Source organism: Syngnathoides biaculeatus, chromosome 5 (genome assembly GCF_019802595.1).
Source record: "Syngnathoides biaculeatus isolate LvHL_M chromosome 5, ASM1980259v1, whole genome shotgun sequence".
Taxonomy (NCBI): domain Eukaryota; kingdom Metazoa; phylum Chordata; class Actinopteri; order Syngnathiformes; family Syngnathidae; genus Syngnathoides; species Syngnathoides biaculeatus.
In genome coordinates, this window is record NC_084644.1 from 21460464 (window position 1) to 21477853 (window position 17390).

Genomic DNA, 17390 nt, shown 5'->3' on the forward strand with positions numbered 1-17390 from the left:
GTTATGGCATTGAGGGCTTCGAGCCAGATCTTCCTAATGCTGACGTCACCTCCATTTATCTGTACACTGCAATGACAGGGAGCGAGTTTGTAGAGCAAAGAAATGAAGAGAATAAAGTGATTGGTTTGCCATCCTCTTTCTCAGTGACACATCATGAAAATCAAAAGTGCCTGAGGCATAAATTAGCACCAAAGCACTCTCAGATGTTATTTTAGTGAGGAACCCAAACTAATGACACTGCCTACAGCTAACAGGCCTCCTGACCACAATGACCGTCTCTCTTGATAAATAAACAAAGCTCGCAGAAAGGTCACTCTGGGTTTCAGCAAGGAAACATCCATGGGTCTTATTTTCAAATATATTCTTAGGGGGTTTGATGTTATTTTCATTATTCCCAGTGATGAAACAGAAACTTGGTTATGGTTTGATGCCCGTGGAGAGAAATGCCAATTCATTGGGTTTCTTATTGTTTTAAGTGCAAATCAATTCTTAACATAGTTCTATTTAATTTATTCTCAATTTACTAGTCAATTAGTCTTGTCATGCAACATGCCGTGATAAATTGTGTCTATTAGTCCATGAGAGGGATTGGGGTGCTGAAAAAGCGTTCCATTCCTTGAACTACATGAAAGATTAAGTGCCACACCTAGTGGCAGAATTGGGTAAAGCATTGTTGAATCTATGTACCCATCAATCTTACTGTAAAGCTGGCTTTTCTTAAACAGGATGGCCTGTTTGTTGGTGATTATTATTATTATTATTATTATTTTAACCGTATCACATGAAAAGGTTGTGTTATTGCTTTCCAACACGAGTGCTCCATCAGTGAGCCACAATTATTCCTTGAAAGTTTCAAAATTGACAAGGGGCTAGAGTTTGAATGTCACTGGGAAGCGGATGAGTGCCAGCCAGCCGGCCAGCGTGGTGTCTTCGCCTGAGTATGGGACGACTGACTGAAGGAGAAGCTAAGTTTGCATGCATTGATGAGGTCACACGGGTCAGCCTTAAACGCTTGAACCCAAGAAAACCCTTATTACCGAATGATTTACACACGAGCCACGGCGACTTGAGCCTCTCTAGCGATTAACATTAATTTCGGGGACGGGTGGCGGATTTAGTCCTTGGCGCGCAATGAAACGAAGTGGCCAGACTGGCAGACTCTTCTTATTACGCGTGTTAGGGACATCCTCTGGTTTTTTTTTTTTTTAAGATCCAACTTCTTTTTATTTAATTGGAATATCGTCAGTCTGAAACATATGTAATTTTTCCATTTTTGAACCGGCTAAACTAGAGTTCAGTGGAAAGCATTGGCTAGAAGTTACCATTGAGGAAATGGGATCTTCTTTGGGATATGGGTGATCGTTCAGGAAGAGTTTAAATTACTCCCGCATTCACTATGCCAGATCAAGACAGTCCCCAAAACGACTGTTTTGTTTTGTTTTTGTTTTTTTTTCCCATAAGCTGTTTTACAACGACAGACCCAAAAACCTCGTTTACGCCCACTCGCACCCAGAGGCAACCTCGCACCTACTCGTGAGCGCGCACGACGAGTGGGCGGGAGTGGTCGGAGGGGACCAAACGCACGACATGTCATCGTCAACATCATAAATAAGGGGAAACACAAAAAGTCCAAGTCTCCATGCGTGACATCATCACGGCTCTATATGAGAACGGAGGCAGAAAGCATCAGGACCAATCTGGAGTCAGTCAGCGCTCAACCTCAGCAGCATTGAGCCGTTCTCACGCCGTCCAAATACAACAATTCCCAGAGGTTTTGTGCCCGCCGCTCTCAGGGACATACTCAGAGGAAACACAGGTGAACGGAATCCAAAACGTTTTGCAGAAAGGAGGGGGGAAGTTGCCCGTCTTTCACTTCCACGCTGCAACGCGTCTCTGCCGGACTTGTGCTCGCTTGGAAACCCAAGTTCTGTCCAACAAGGAGTGATGCTGCGTGTTCCCAAGCTGCACTTGCACTCCAGGGGAACTTAACAGAAAAACACGAAACGGAGCGGAATAAGAATCCAATGCAAGGTACTTTGAACACCACACGTTTATTTTGCCGAGTGTTTTGTTCACTTTTACGCACGACTGCGCGAAAGTGGTGGAAGGGGAGTTTTCCCCCCTCCTCCTCTTCGTCTACTTGTCACCGTTTCACAAATTAGCACACAAACGGCTCGTTCTTTTAGCGTCTTTTAATTCAAAGTCTATAACTTCACACGTCATTGTTCGGAGTAGGTGTTGATTTCGTTCCACTTCCATCGCTATAATCTCTTTTGTGGCTATCTCCGCAGCGCACCGACGAGGACGCTGAAACTCAGCGGAGGAACATCTCGCTGCATAAAATGATTCCAATTGGCGACCTGATATTGTGTCGCATCTCATCTGATCTTTGACAAATTTGCGGCTCGACTAAAAGGAACTCCAGGGCAAGACTTAGAGGGTGGAAGATTTCATCGCAAGCCCGTTTGGCAACCTTTTTTCTTTTTTCTTTTTCTTTTTTTCCATAACCCGTGGTCCGGACAACTTAATCGCCGTCCAGATGCAGTTTCGACTCTTCTCATTTGCCCTGATACTATTGAACTGTATGGAGTACAGCAACTGTCAGGCGCCTTCACAACGCTGGAGGAGAAACAAAAGAGGTAAAAGTTGCAACCCCAGCAGCCAGATAGTGCACGCAGCCGTGATTCATTCATTTTCACTGGACTGTAATTTCTACACACTCCTTTTAAAAAGGCATTATTAAACATTGGCCACCGCTGACTTTATTTCTGTTTCTGACAACGCAGGTGCGTTTTGCCAGAGACAATATAAGCAAGGAACACTCGAGAATCTTAGACTAAAAGACAAGATGAGGTTAGTGTTTCAAGAGGCTGCGTAGTTTTTCACTGCCGGTACTAATGCATAAAATATGTGCAAATACAGAACGCGCACGTGGAGTTTAAAAAATGACAAGTGAAAATGTTAAGTGAAACTATTTGTTATAGTGCTTACAGTAGACAACACGGATGAAAGCCAAAAGAAAGGTGGTCTCTGTTACGGTGGACAAAAGTAACTGTCAAAAAACAAAAAACAAAAAAAACAACCTACTGAAGCGAATCGGTCCCGAGAGTTACATCTCATTGGAAAGAAGGGGTTCTTCTGATGAGAGCCATTTAATGAATGGCTGCGGAATCCCCTCACCCCGACCCATGAATTGCGCATCTCCCCTCAAGCCCCCTAAGCTGGTTTTAATTGATCTCATAACCACTTTGAACAGTTGGTAAGAAACCCGCATGACAATTGCTCAGCGGAGGCGCAGTTGAGGAGGGGGTCAGCCTTTTTGTAAACACTGCTCTATACTCTCAATGAACGAGGAGACAGTGGGATTAGGAGAGTTGGCCCCAGCCAAGTCCTCTTTAGACTTGTGACATAACTCATCGGATCCTTTGGGCGCCCGATGGGTGTTGGCTGGAGCTGTTTCTCGCAGCGACGTTTGGATGACCGGTCCCCGCTGTGTGTTGGTATACTAGAGAACTCATTCAAAGTCAAGGGAGTGGGCTGCTTTTTGTAAATTGTATGGCAATCACAGATTTAATCATATGCACTGCGTGCCAGGGGGAACCTCCACACACTGAAAGCCTTCCACTGTCCATCTGCAAATAATCAGGGTAGCACTGCGGGGTACTGGCACACACGCACGTTTTTTCACTCTACTGTTTGTGTTCTTCTGTTCTTTTTTGAATGACTCCGTCAGATAGTGCCTTGGAGTCACATGTGGAGTTACGTGCTGGCGAACAGACGAAATATGTTGGACGATAACGCAAGACACCTTTGCCTTACTTGTTACTTGTTTGTGTAGGGCTGTTGCCAAATTTGGGACCCTGTGAAAGACAAAAAAATCAGACAAACAAACAAACAAACAGAAACATAGACAAACAACATTTTGGGATACCTTAGCTTCAGTGAAACAGGACTGAGGGTCATGGGTCTTAGACTCAGTGTCAATTCTGTGTGTAAGCGTGTATACGTGTGTGTGAGTGAAACAAAGGGTGTTTGTCTCAGATAGCAGATCCACTGGAGATTTCTAACTTTCAAAAGGCCTCAAAATACATACATTGACTCCAGTTTGAAAAACTATGGATATGTCAAACTAATTCATTGGCCCGAAGACTGGGAAAAAAGTTCTGTTCAAGAACCCAAACGTTTGGAATGTGCCTGCTATTTTTATATATCACAGTAAAACTGTGAGGTGTGGAAGAGATCCTTGTCCAGTCTAAAAATTCTTGCGTATTTTTGTAGTTTTCCAAGGTCTTCTGACAGGTTTATATACAGTCCGTCTGGCATGTACCAAGAGCTATCCAAATCGTTCAGCAGTGTTGAGTCCCAGACACGCTTGAAACTCAATTTGGCCACACTCCTCTTGCCGAGAACAACTGTTTTATGTGAAATAACAACACTGATGCCTTTTGGATCACGGATGTAAATGTTTTATCACTGATGTGATACATGCATGTATCAGCATGACTGAGTGAGCTGTAAGCATGTACGCCACTGAGTAACTTTGCGAAGAAACCGACGGAATGTTTGAAATAATGGCGTCAAAACTCTGATCTTAATCTTTTTTTTCATAATGTAGCTTCTGTTTGGCTAGTCCACACGTCACTTAAGGTAGTGCAGAAAAATCTGCTGTTAAGCTCCAATGCAAGCGTTGTATCAAAAAGGCAACCTTTAAAATGTTTTAGTATTATTATTATTAAACAACCCCAAGTTAAGTGTTGTGGATTTTGTCATGAATTTCACTACACAAATGGAAAAAAGAAGATTTGGAAAGTAAATTCGCCATTCTCAGTAAAGGAGTTGGTACTGTTGCTTTCAGTGGCGTCAAACTGCATTGCATCATCTTGAGACACGTTTTGTGTATTCCAGTTATATTCGTACTGCATGTGAGGTAACAAAACATGCCTCTTAGAATGACTCAGTGGAGTTCTACAGCAGTGTCAAGTACAACCACAACTGTAAACACTTATCTCTGACAGTGCGAATCAATACTGAGCATGATTACCTTTGAATGCTGAACATTTGATGCAGTACATTACAGTATTGATTGTTCTCATTTGATTTTGTAATGGTTGCTTTGTCTTTTAGATGACATTGTACCACTGTGCAACAATTATTCTGACCTCTTAAAAGGAGGTTATTGACAAGACAGGGTAATTATACTCATTATATCTATTCTCTGGCTAATGATGCCACCTGCTGACTACATAAAGTTAGATATGCATTACATATTGGTCCACTGATGACAGTCAGTATGAGGATTGCAGTATGTGTTTTGAGCAAAAATGCACAGACAATACCAATGGCTTGAAGTTGATTATGCCCTTTTTTTTTTAAACAAAAAATGACGACCAAACATTCAACAAACAATAGTCAGAAATTGCTTCAGTTTGATATTCGGTAAAAACTGTGCCAAACAAATATGAGCGTTCATTTAAGATGACACGCTATGGTGACCCCTAACGGGACAAGCTGAAAGGAAAAGAAGAAGAAGAAGATTGTGAGTTCTGATAAGAAGAGGTTATGGACGTAAATAATTCAAATCTAAAATGGCAGACAGTTCGTTCTCCATTTGAGGCCCTGAAAAGCAGGCCTATGTGTACTGAAAGCTTATACAAAATCCTCCGTTTGTGGTTGGCAGTGTTAATGTTGGAACCCTGCACTTCTGTGCAATATAATATGTTGATGAGAGAGGGAACGCTCCAAGTGGCTGCTTTACTGTATAACCCGCCTTGCCACTGTTGCTTCTGGAAAAAGAGAAGGCGGCCCTGCAGATGCCATGACTGTTGACACTGCTCTCCCGATGCTCCTCTAATCCAGGTGATGTGAGAGCCCTGCATCCTGACTTTCTTCTTTCCATAAAACTGTCAAGGTTTGTTGACTTTACTCTTGTTTGACACCAGCGAACTGACACGTCGATGGCTTTGCAGAAGGCTGAAAAATTATCCGAGGTTTTGATGGGCGAGGCCAAGCAGCAGCCAGCCCTCCCTCACTTTCACCATCCTTGCTTGGTGGGAAAAGATGCAGGGTTTTTAGGGGATGAGGAAGGCATATTTAAGCAGATCAGATGGAATGAGCTGAATGTGAACAGCATCACCTGAGAGGGATTACAGCAAGCCAAGTCTTGACCTGAGCCCGGGCTCCAGCAACACAACTCTTGTCTTTTTCTCGGGCCCCTCCATTAATCCAAATGTGTGCATGTGTGAGTGTTTGCGTGTGCGTGTGTGTGCAAGGGAAGGAAGTAGTTTGGGAAAAGCTGACAAATATAAGGTCATTCTGCAGGTGCATGTTCTTGGTGTATCAAGCCCAGAACAATAATGCACACTCTTCCTGACAGGCCCCTTATTCACCTTCCCCCGACACCTCCACACCCATTGGGCAATGAGCACGGCCCCTCTTGTGGATTATCATAGTGGATATAACAGACAATGAATCACGTTTTCTGCCATGTTGATAAATCACATTAGTCTGACCCTGCCTCCGAAGTCTGTCAAAATACTAGCTCCTTGTTTGACCTACTAACCCGAACATGTCAACCTTGTCTGTACCGTCAGCTCCTGCTTGGAGTCTCAGTGTATCAGATGAAACTGCTGAAAGGCTCCTCAGTGTGTGCATGCCATACCACACTGTGGAAAGGCCCGGCAGAGGCTAAAGCATGCAGTGGCCTGAACTATCTATGAGGGACAGTGACAGACTCTATAAGGAAAATTTTTTTCCACAAATGTCACCTCGTAGTTTATGACTGTGCCAGTTTTCTCATGAATACAATTATGTCTAATCAAATTAAGCAGACAATACATATACTAGTAGAAGGAGGAGGATTTATACAGTTGTCCACATTCAAGTAAGAAGGCCTTACTGGCCATAACATTAGGTACACCAAGTGTAAAAAAAATGAACTATGACAGTTCTATCAAACCTGGATGGAGATAATCTTTCTCTGCGCTAGAAAGTCACTGATGGTGTTGCAGTACATTTGCCTGACTTGGGTCCAGACAGTGTGGTTTCAGTTCCCACTCTATGGCGATGTGAGTGTGAATGGTTGTTTGTGTGTATATGTGCCCAGCAACTAACTGGCAATCAGTTCAGAATGTAGTCGCCCGTTTTCCCCAAGTCGAGCAAAGTGATGGGCTTCAGTGGATCGCAACCCTGAACAGGATAAGTGGAAATGAAATGTATGGATGGATGTTTCTCTGCCCTGTCTGGCACCATGACAGAGGTTTTGTCTGATGTCTGCCATTGTCATTGTCAATCAAGTCAAACTACAAACTATGCTAGATCATCTGTTGTGTAGTAAATGAGTTTAAAAAAAAAAAACGGCAACAACATATTAGAAACACCTTCACTTAAGGTGTAGTACAACCACAAATAATGAACAATTGCTCCAATTTTTTTTCCAATCATGTCAATTGAAACAGGAAACATTAATTGTATTTTTGGATGATCATTTTAGTATCTTGCTGCTCATTTTGAATCTCATGACATCGTTCAAGTTTGTGTAATGTTATATCCGGTGAGTGTTTATGGAAAACAGTACATGATAATTGTCTTTCTTTTTTGGGAGGGTGGAAGAGGTATACAAATGGATCTTCTCTTCCACTCTCAATCATCATTATGACATGATTCCCATATGCTGGCACAGCTCAGTGCCAAACAGATGTTTTTGTTTTAAGTGACATTTTACCACAGTGTAAAAAACACATTTTTCGGAAATCAGAAATGAAACGTACATATTATGCAAAAGCTTATGTGGCCCACATATTAATGTGGCTATTGGAAACAGGAACTGTAGCCGAGAATTTCAGTGTCCCTGTTGAATGCAAGGGAGATTGGATTAAGTCTCACCTACTGTATACTTGTTACCCTAAGTGCATGCTCCCTTGAGGCAATTACACCTCAATATGTTTCCTCATAAAGCTACTAAGTATGACCAGGCAATATGGTTCCAGTGTCTCAAGTTTATTGGGCTGTAAAATTTCTAATGTGTGGATCATTACAAACACATAAACCAACAACACAAACGATGTATTTTTGAATAAATGACTCACAGGAGGGTTTCACAGGTAGGAGAGCTGCCCAAAGCCCTCAGGCTTAGAGTGAAAGCCACTTTCAGAGTACTTTCCTCTCACATTACTAATACACAACTCGAAAAGAATTTGGAGAGGAGCTGTGTAAAGGTAATGGTGTGAATACAATAGGCTGCCATTGTGTTTCCCCCAATTAATTTGATCATGGGAATTGTTTAAATCCTCCAATTTTCACTTTTTTCGTCCTTGCCAAATACACACCAGAACCAAATTAAGAACACAAAATACCTTTGTTTTGCAGCCAAGACAAGACTGTGGGTCAAGATAACGATTTTTTTTTTTTGACTGGAAACAATGAGATGCAGCTGTAGTCTGGTTCAAATGCAAGGTAGAAAAAAATATTGCCCATTATGAGTTTACCAATAATTGTCTGACCACTACAGGAAGGAACAACCATATATAGGTATAGATATCAGTTTCATGTAGTAAAGTTGACTTCATTACAAGCACATTGTATCCTCAGGATGCATTGTAGAGTAGCGCTTAGCTCGTTGGCCCCACAGTCAACAAAAAGGGAAACGTCAGATGTGAAGAGGTCTTAAATGGTCATCAGTCGCACGTTGAAGGGGTCACAATAATAGGTATATTCAATCAGGAGCTTTTGCTTCAAATCACCGCTGGGAACAGTGTTGTCTGGATACTCCTTCCAAATCCCCAAAACAGCCAAAGTAGATTAACTGAATATTTTAAATTATCCATAAATTTATACGTCAGTATGTTGTTTGTCAATGCAGACTGCGATTGACTGGTGACACAGTCCTGATGTCAACTGGGATATGCTCCAGTTACTCATCACCCTAACGAGGTTTAGTTTGTAGAAAACTGATGGAAGTAGCACCCGATATGTAGTATTTTGCATACTTTGTGAAGATTGTCTTTTGTGACTCTTTTTTTGTCTTTTGGTCGTTTAGTAAAATTGGCCATATTATCATTTTCGGCCCACTGGATTGCATGTATATCGCTATTGAAGAAGGAATCTACTGAATGTCAACAGAGAGAATGAGCGTGCCACTGTATCCGCTCGTTTCTACAAGTTAATTTCAAAGATTGCCATGCTAGTTAATCAATAATGACATTGACTGACCAAAATTATCTAGCGTTGCATAAAATGTATACTACATGCATGCAGAGTAACCTCCATGATATGGACAAAGTCCTGCCATGACCTATCAAAAAACATATCTGACAACTTGCTAAAAATGTTCATAGTTGTGTATACAGTATTCATAGTTGAAACCATAAATATACAATATAATGATTATTTCGGTGTGGTACAGGTATCATTAATGGCCGGCGGCCCGGTTCTAGTGGTATACAAAAGCATCACAAAATTAAGTGTTGAGTGTGTAATGTTAACGTGGCTTGAACTTTTTTCAATCCGATGGCAGTACTTTTCAGTTGGATTTAACCTCAAGTAAAATACAATTGCATTTAATATTTAAAGCCCAAGTGACATGCCTACAAGCATTCTAAAATAGATATTGTAATGAAAAATTCATTATTCACTTAAATGTCTATACAAAAAAATAAATGGGAGCGGAGAGTGTGTCATCCATGCGCAAAATTGCAGAAGTCTCACTCGAAATCCAAGTGGTAGCCATATTGCCTGCAACGTCATCAGCAGATGTCACATTGGGACATTCACTATTGAAAACACATAATGGCACCTGCTATGGGCTCTTTTCGAAGACGAGAACATCTCACAGTCGAGTGAAGTGACCGGGGCAATATTACGCTATCGTTTCGAGCTATAGTTAGATGATATGCTGATCACTTCTAACTAATAACAGACTCCCCCACTCCCCTCACGAGGGAGCGACCGGCAATTCGGCCACAAGCAAAAAATAAAACAGAAAAAAATAATAAAAGGAACGAGCGAACAACCGGCTGCCGGCTGCGACTTGCCGCGAGCTGCGACGAACGACGTGCCGGCCACGAGCAAAATATAAAACAAAAACAAAAAAGGAGCGAGCAACCGGCCAGCTGAAAGATGGATCACGTCCCCCCCCCCAACTTTTATTTTTTTTCGTAGCTCAGCTCTATACACACCTGTCATCTGGAACCCAAGAAGCTCTCATTCTTTGCACCTGTGCAATCCATTTTTCACGACGAACCGGGTCGTTTGGAAAAGTACGAAGAGCGAATCCATCCTCCCAAGTGTTCAAGCAAAATCCAGGAATACAACGAGCCGGCATTTTGGCCAACACGAAGGAACAAAGAGCTACCTTCCCACAGGTAAAACACACAAGGTCGCCTGAGTGCACCCATGCTGATAACATCACTTCCTGCTTCTTCAAAACAAATCCCTCCAGAAGATTTTCATAGCTGGAGTTACAAAAAACCATATACGTCAAAGTCATGTTGTGTGGTGAAAAAACGGATGCCTTTTTTCATTAATAACATACTAAAAAACGTGCTTTAGGTGACCGTGGACCTTCAATGGTTTCTTTGAACATTTATCGAGATAGAATTTTTAGTTGAACTACATTTATATGTAATTATTTAAGTATATGTTTTTTTCACCATATTCAAGCGCAGTGTTCAAACTTTGTGCAATATTAGTCTTCTTCTTTTTATTTCGGCTTGTGTTTAATACCCTCAATTTCAAATTTCATCCTCATCACTTGGTCTGATACTCTTTTCACCTCCAAGACATTCTTATCCAGCTCTTCTTTTAAAATAACCCCTACTCCATTTCTCTTTCCATCTACTCTATGATAAAATAATTTAAACCCTGCACCTAAACTTCTAGCCTTACTCCCTTTCCACTTGCACTCTTGGATGCACAATATCTCAACCTTTCTCCTAATCATCATGTCAACTAACTCCTGAGGTTTTCCTGCCATAGTCCCCACATTCAATGTCCCTACACACAGCTGTAGGGTCTGTGCTTTCCTCTTCTTCTGCCGACTAGGTCGATTTCCTCCTCTTTTTTTGTCTTCGACCTACATTATCTGAATTTCTACCTACACCTTGCAGATTAACAGTGCTAGGGGTGGGCGAAGGAAGCCCGGACCACGACCTAACCGTCATGGAATTCGTATGATGAACGCTCAAATATGTTTGGCACAGTTTTACGCCGGATGCCCTTCCTGACGCAACCCTCTGCATTTATCTGGGGCTGGAACCTTCCGACAGGTTGCACAATGTTTTGCTGCACAACGGGCAGCAGATAGTCAAAAAGAATAAGCAATCAAATAAACAAAGTCAGCACATAAGATACACAATTCACATACTACCTAATCTATGTTTAAATTAAGGTCAAATGAAAGCAATCACATAAACATAGTCAGCACATAAGGTACACAAATCACATACTACCTGTGTGAAAGTATAAAGGATATGAGGATGGAAGAGATTCAAACCACAATGGCTATCACTGTAGTAGTTTTAGGTTGAGTCCACATTCGATGTTTTTTCAACATCAAGAATTTGATCACAAATGCGTCTCATCGTTAGCAAGCTAAGCTAAGGATACTCGGCTGATAGGCAAGTTTAAGTTGACGTTTCCACTTGCCCAACTTCTTATGAGTATTCACGATCCTCGTTGTGTACGATACGTAGGTTTTGCAGGTCGTGTAGGTACTAGCGTTTGGTGTTTTCCTCCTCAGTAAATATTAGAACACGGACGTGTTTTTTTGTTAGCGAGCTAGGCTAACTTAGGCCAAGCAGCTTCAACACGAATGATACGGCTCCGATTTGGGTACAAAGATTACACATATGATGATTTTAGTACACTGAAGTCATCACCAGGAGCGTCCCACGTCGACTAGTATTATAATAATTCTGTACATATATATATAAACTTTTCACTCATATTAATAGAAATTATGATTCCCAAACACATCATTATTTCAAACACATTCTCACAACATCCATTCATCTATTGTCTTTACAGCTATCCTCACAAGGGTTATGAGCGTGCTAGAGCCTATCCTAGCGATCTTCAGACGAGAGACGGGCTACACCCTGAACTGGTCACCAGTCAATTGCAGGGCACTGGTTTCTTCTTCAACTAGAGAAGTTTAATAAAAAAAAATTTTCAGACCTATGCCAGCATGAGTATACACTCTTGAGTACTCATCAATATTGACATGGATTAGTAGTATTGCCAATGCTACTTCTGAAACATAAAACTTAAATGAACACAATGACGGATAATAGTGAAAAAACTTCCTTTCCAATGATGGCTTGGCAATGTGCCAAACTGATGCATAAGAGAACCAACAATTGGCAATGAAGGACTTACAGTATTCATTCATTTTATTTTATTGTTTTTTTTGCCTTCAGTTTTCAGTACCGCCAGGTTTCACAAGTACCCCATACCTTGGACTAAGCACAATGTAGACACCTGCAATTAAGGCCTCTATACTCCCGTGCTTGCGCAGTTGACAACCCCACATTGCATCATGTGACCTACGCATTGCCTCACACAGCACCTCTGCATAACTTCACGTCAAAAAAAATTGCCTCACGGTGATCATCTCTCATGATTGGTCCGCTTAAGTCAATTGCTGGGATGACATAACTCTATTCTCCCCACTCCACATATAACCTGTGCCGCCACCTTCTTAGTCAATTTCCCAGCATAATTAAAAGTATCTGCTCATTCTTGTCCATTTGTTCAAGCAGACAGTATTCCACGGTCGCCACTGTTGTTGCTTTGTTCCTTGTTCCAGAAAGGTGAGTCAAAACGGGTATCTGAAATGACCAATAAATGGTGAGGTAACTCCACCCTGGGGTGTCCTCGCCAATACCAGCCATCGTAACACCTCTGAGTTGCAGAACAACTGCAGCACATTTTCAAAACTGCGCACGTGGGTTGTCCTCGGGTATAAAGGCAAACTACGTGCGGGATATCCGCAATGAAGTCAGCATGGTCGCTGCCCACGCGAGTAGAAAGAGGCCTTTAGTGCTCACGCATCCCTAACTTCTTTTACAAAATTCATATTTTGGCACCATCTTGTGACATCTTAAAGCATTATTGAAAGCGTGCAAAAAACTCAGGACAGGTTCAACAGAAAAACACAACAAAACACAAATTCTGTCGATTCATTGCCTTTGATTACCATGTGACCTTGATCCATTCTGGGGGCCAACATTTCTAAGTTTTAATTTTAGTGTCTAGTGTTTATAGAAAATCCCCTGCTTACTATCTGCAACTGTTTACCATATAATTGTATTGTGTTATATTGTTTCTGTGCAGATAACTACCCATATGTCCTCCCTCTGAAAATTCCCCTCACACAGACACACTCTGTGGCACTATTTGTAAGAACAATAATATCAGGTGATTGGCTTCGTCTCTAAAAACAGTGAGCAATAGGACCCTGGTTTCTAAACACTGTGCCCACCTCCTTAACACTTGGCAGATGGATATGACTCTCTTTCGCGTGCCCCCCTCCATCTCCCTGCCTTCATGGGACCTCTAATTATGCTGACACGCCACATCAAACTACAGCTCAGCATGCAATGCTTTTGTTATTGAGAGGAAGTAAGTTGGTCAGATGCAATAAAGCATCTCTCTGCAGAGCTTGCCTGTAATTTTGTGACCCAAATATGGCCATTAAGAAAGGTAGAGGGACTGTAAGCCCCCATGCTGCCCACTCACTGTCTGATGTTGTAGATCCTTCTGTGGAGCTGTGAAAAATCTGTGGAATTAAATGATACAATAAGTTGTTCCTCTCTGTGTGGCTTGTTAGTGCTGTGAACCTTAATTTAGGAAATAGTAGACACTCAATTAAGGACTGCGAGCAGCCTCTGTGTAGTCTGTGTTATTGTTTGGACTGAATACCAGGATAATGTTGGCGATAGGGCACCTTGGGATAGCAATTAATGTGTGTGGGACATTTTCATATAAATGGAATAATATTGGTTAAAAGCATACCCCTCTGAATTTCCTTTTGAGAATCAATTACTTTTACTAATATGACTATTTCAATTATTGGGAGAAGTTATTGGTCAAATTATAATAATTGTTCTAAAGGGAAAAAAATGATACTTTTCAAACTTTGAATGTGCAAATTATGTTTCATTATTTGTAACGTTTTCCAAAGATGCTAAGTGCATTTTCTTTGCTATACACACATTTTCTCTCATTGCTTAGTATGCGTTTTCCATGAAAACTAACGAAAATGCCATTTCAGTGTTTTCAGAGCTCCTTTTAAGGCTGTTTACAAATGGTCCTTTTTTTCCACTAAACCATCTTTACCGTTAATGCCACTGAAGACAGTCTTTTTATGTTGTTGCAATACACCAGAGGGACCTCTGATCTGAAGCGCCAGAATGTGGCAACCATTTTGCATTCACTCAATAGCAAACAGCAAAATTAATCGCGTTATTTCCGAGGTACGTCTAAATTTATGGAAGAGTCAAAACTATCGTATGTATTTACTGTTATTGCATTTGTAGAAAGAGGACAGTATTCTTCTTCTTCTTCTTCTTTTCCTTTTGGCTTGTCCCGTTGGGGGTCGCCACAGTACGTCATCTTTTGCCATCTTATCCTATCTCCTGCATCTTCTTCTCTAACCCCAACTGCCCTCATGTCTTCCCTCACCACATCCATAAACCTTCTCTTTGGTCTTCCTCTCACCCTTTTGCCTGGCAGCGCCATCCTCAGCACCCTACCACCAATATACTCACTCTCTCGCCTCTGAACATGTCCAAACCATTGAAGTCTGCTCTCTCGAACCTTGTCAGCAAAACATCCAACTTTGGCTGTCCCTCTAATGAGCTCTTTTCTAATCCTATCCAATCTGCTCACTCCGAGCGAGAACCTCAACATCTTCATTTCTGCCACCTCCAGTTCAGCTTCCTGTTGTTTCTTCAGTGCCATCGTCTCTAATCCGTACATCATGGCCAGCCTCACCACTGTTTTGTAAACTTTGCCCTTCATCCTAGCAGACACTCTTCTGTCACATAACACACCAGACACCTTTCGCCAGCTGTTCCAACCTGCTTGGACCCGTTTCTTCACTTTCTTACCACACTCACCATTGCTCTGGTTTGTTGACCCTAAATATTTGAAGTCGTCCACCCTCGCTATCTCTTCTCCCTGTAGCCTCACTCTTCCCCCTCCACTTTTCTCATTCACGCACATATATTCTGTTTTACTTCGGCTAATCTTCATTCCTCTCCTTTCCGGTGCATGTCTCCATCTTTCTAATTGTTCCTCTGCATGCTCCCTGCTTTCACTGCATATCACAATATCATCTGCGAACATCATGGTCCAAGGGGATTCCAGTCTCACCGCATCTGTCAGCCTATCCATTACCACTGCAAACAGGAAGGTGCTCAGAGCTGATCCCTGATGCAATCCCACCTCCACCTTAAATTCCTCTGTCACACCTAAGGCACACCTCACCATTGTTCTGCTGCCATCATACAGGTCCTGTACTATTTTAACATACTTCTCTGCCACACCAGACTTACGCATGCAGTACCACAGTTCCTCTCTTGGTACTCTGTCGTAGGCTTTCTCTAGATCCACAAAGACACAATGTAGCTCCTCCTGACCTTCTCTGTACTTTTCCACTAGCATCCTCAAGGCAAACAATGCATCTGTGGTACTCTTTCTTGGCATGAAACCATACTGTTGCTCGCAGATACTTACTTCTGTCCTGAGTCTAGCCTCCACTACTCTTTCCCATAACTTCATTGTGTGGCTCATCAACTTTATTCCTCTATAGTTCCCACAGCTCTGAACATCCCCTTTGTTCTTAAAAATGGGAACTAGAACACTTTTCCTCCATTCTTCAGGCATCTTTTTGCCCGCTAGTATTCTGTTGAATAAGTTGGCCAAAAACGTCTCAGCAATCTCTCCAAATTGCTTCCATACCTCTACCAGTATGTCATCAGGACCAACTGCCTTTTCATTTTTCATCCTTTGTAGTGCCTTTCTGACTTCCCCCTCAGTAATCATTGCCACTTCCTGGTCCTTCACAGTTGCCTCTTCAACTCTTCCGTCTCTCTCATTTTCTTCATTCATCAACTTCTCAAAGTATTCTTTCCATCTATTTAGCACACTACTGGCACCAGTCAACACATTTCCATCTCGATCCTTAATCACCCTTACCTGCTGCACATCCTTCCCATCTCTATCCCTCTGTCTGGCCAACCTGTAGACATCCTTTTGTCCTTCTTTCATTTCCAACCTGGTGTACATGTCTTCATATGCCTCTTGTTTAGCCTTTGCCACCTCTACCTTTGCCCTAAGTCGCATCTCGATGTACTCCTTTCGCCTCTCCTCAGTCCTCTCAGTATCCCACTTCTTCTTCGCTAATCTCCTTCTCCCCTTTCCTACCAAAAGACACACCAAGTACTCTCCAGCCTGTCTCTCTGATTACCTTGGCTGTCCAGTCTTCCGGGAGCTTCTGCTGTCCATCGAGAGCCTGTTTTACCTCTTTCCGAAAGGCCCCACAACATTCTTTCTTTCTCAGCTTCCACCACATGGTTCTCTGCTCTACCTTTGTCTTTTTAATCTTCCTACCCACCACCAGAGTCATCCTACACACTACCATCCTATGCTGTCGAGCTACACTCTCCCCTACCGCTACTTTACAGTCAGTAATCTCCTTCAGATTACATCGTCTGCACAAAATATAATCCACCTGCGTGCTTCTACCACTGCTCTTGTAGGTCACTATATGTTCCTCCCTCTTCTGGAAATAAGTTTCACTACAGCCATCTCCATCCTTTTTGCAAAGTCCACCACCATCTGTCCCTCAAAGTTCCTTTCCTGGATGCCGTACTTACCCATCATTTCTTCATCGCCCCTGTTTCCTTTACCAATATGTCCATTACAATCTGCACCAATCACAACTCTCTCGCTGTCTGGGATGATCAGAACTACTTCATCGAGTTCCTTCCAGAATCTCTTTCAACTGTAGGTCACATCCTACCTGCGGGGCGTAGCCGCTAACCACATTATACATAACACTCTCAATTTAAAATTTTAGTCTCATAACTCGATCTGATACTATTTTCACCTCCAAGACATTCTTTGCCAGCTGTTCCTTTAAAATAATCCCTACTCCATTTCTCTTCCCATCTACTCTGTGGTAGAATAATTTAAACCCTGCTCCTAAACTTCTAGCCTTACTACCTTTCCACCTGCTCTCTTGGATGCACAGAATATCAACCTTTCTCCTAATCATCATGTCAACCAACTCCTGATCTTTTCCTGTCATAGTCCCAACATTCAAAGTCCCTACACTCAGTGGTAGGCTCTGTGCATTCCTCTTTTTCTTCTGACGACGGATCCGGTTT

At 42.1% G+C, this 17390-nt stretch overlaps 1 protein-coding gene across 2 annotated transcripts in view; it reads left to right on the forward strand.

Annotated features, from left to right (window-relative positions):
• Positions 1 to 1893: 1893 nt before the first annotated feature.
• Positions 1894 to 17390, forward strand: part of rspo2 (R-spondin 2) — an 80954-nt gene continuing 65457 nt past the window's right edge. For both annotated transcript variants that reach the window (XM_061821152.1, XM_061821151.1), the window contains exons 1-2: positions 1894 to 2031; positions 2292 to 2639. In XM_061821152.1, coding sequence (XP_061677136.1) covers positions 2540 to 2639 — 100 coding nt within the window. In that variant the 5' untranslated portion in view covers positions 1894 to 2031; positions 2292 to 2539. The remainder of the gene's footprint in view (positions 2032 to 2291; positions 2640 to 17390) is intronic.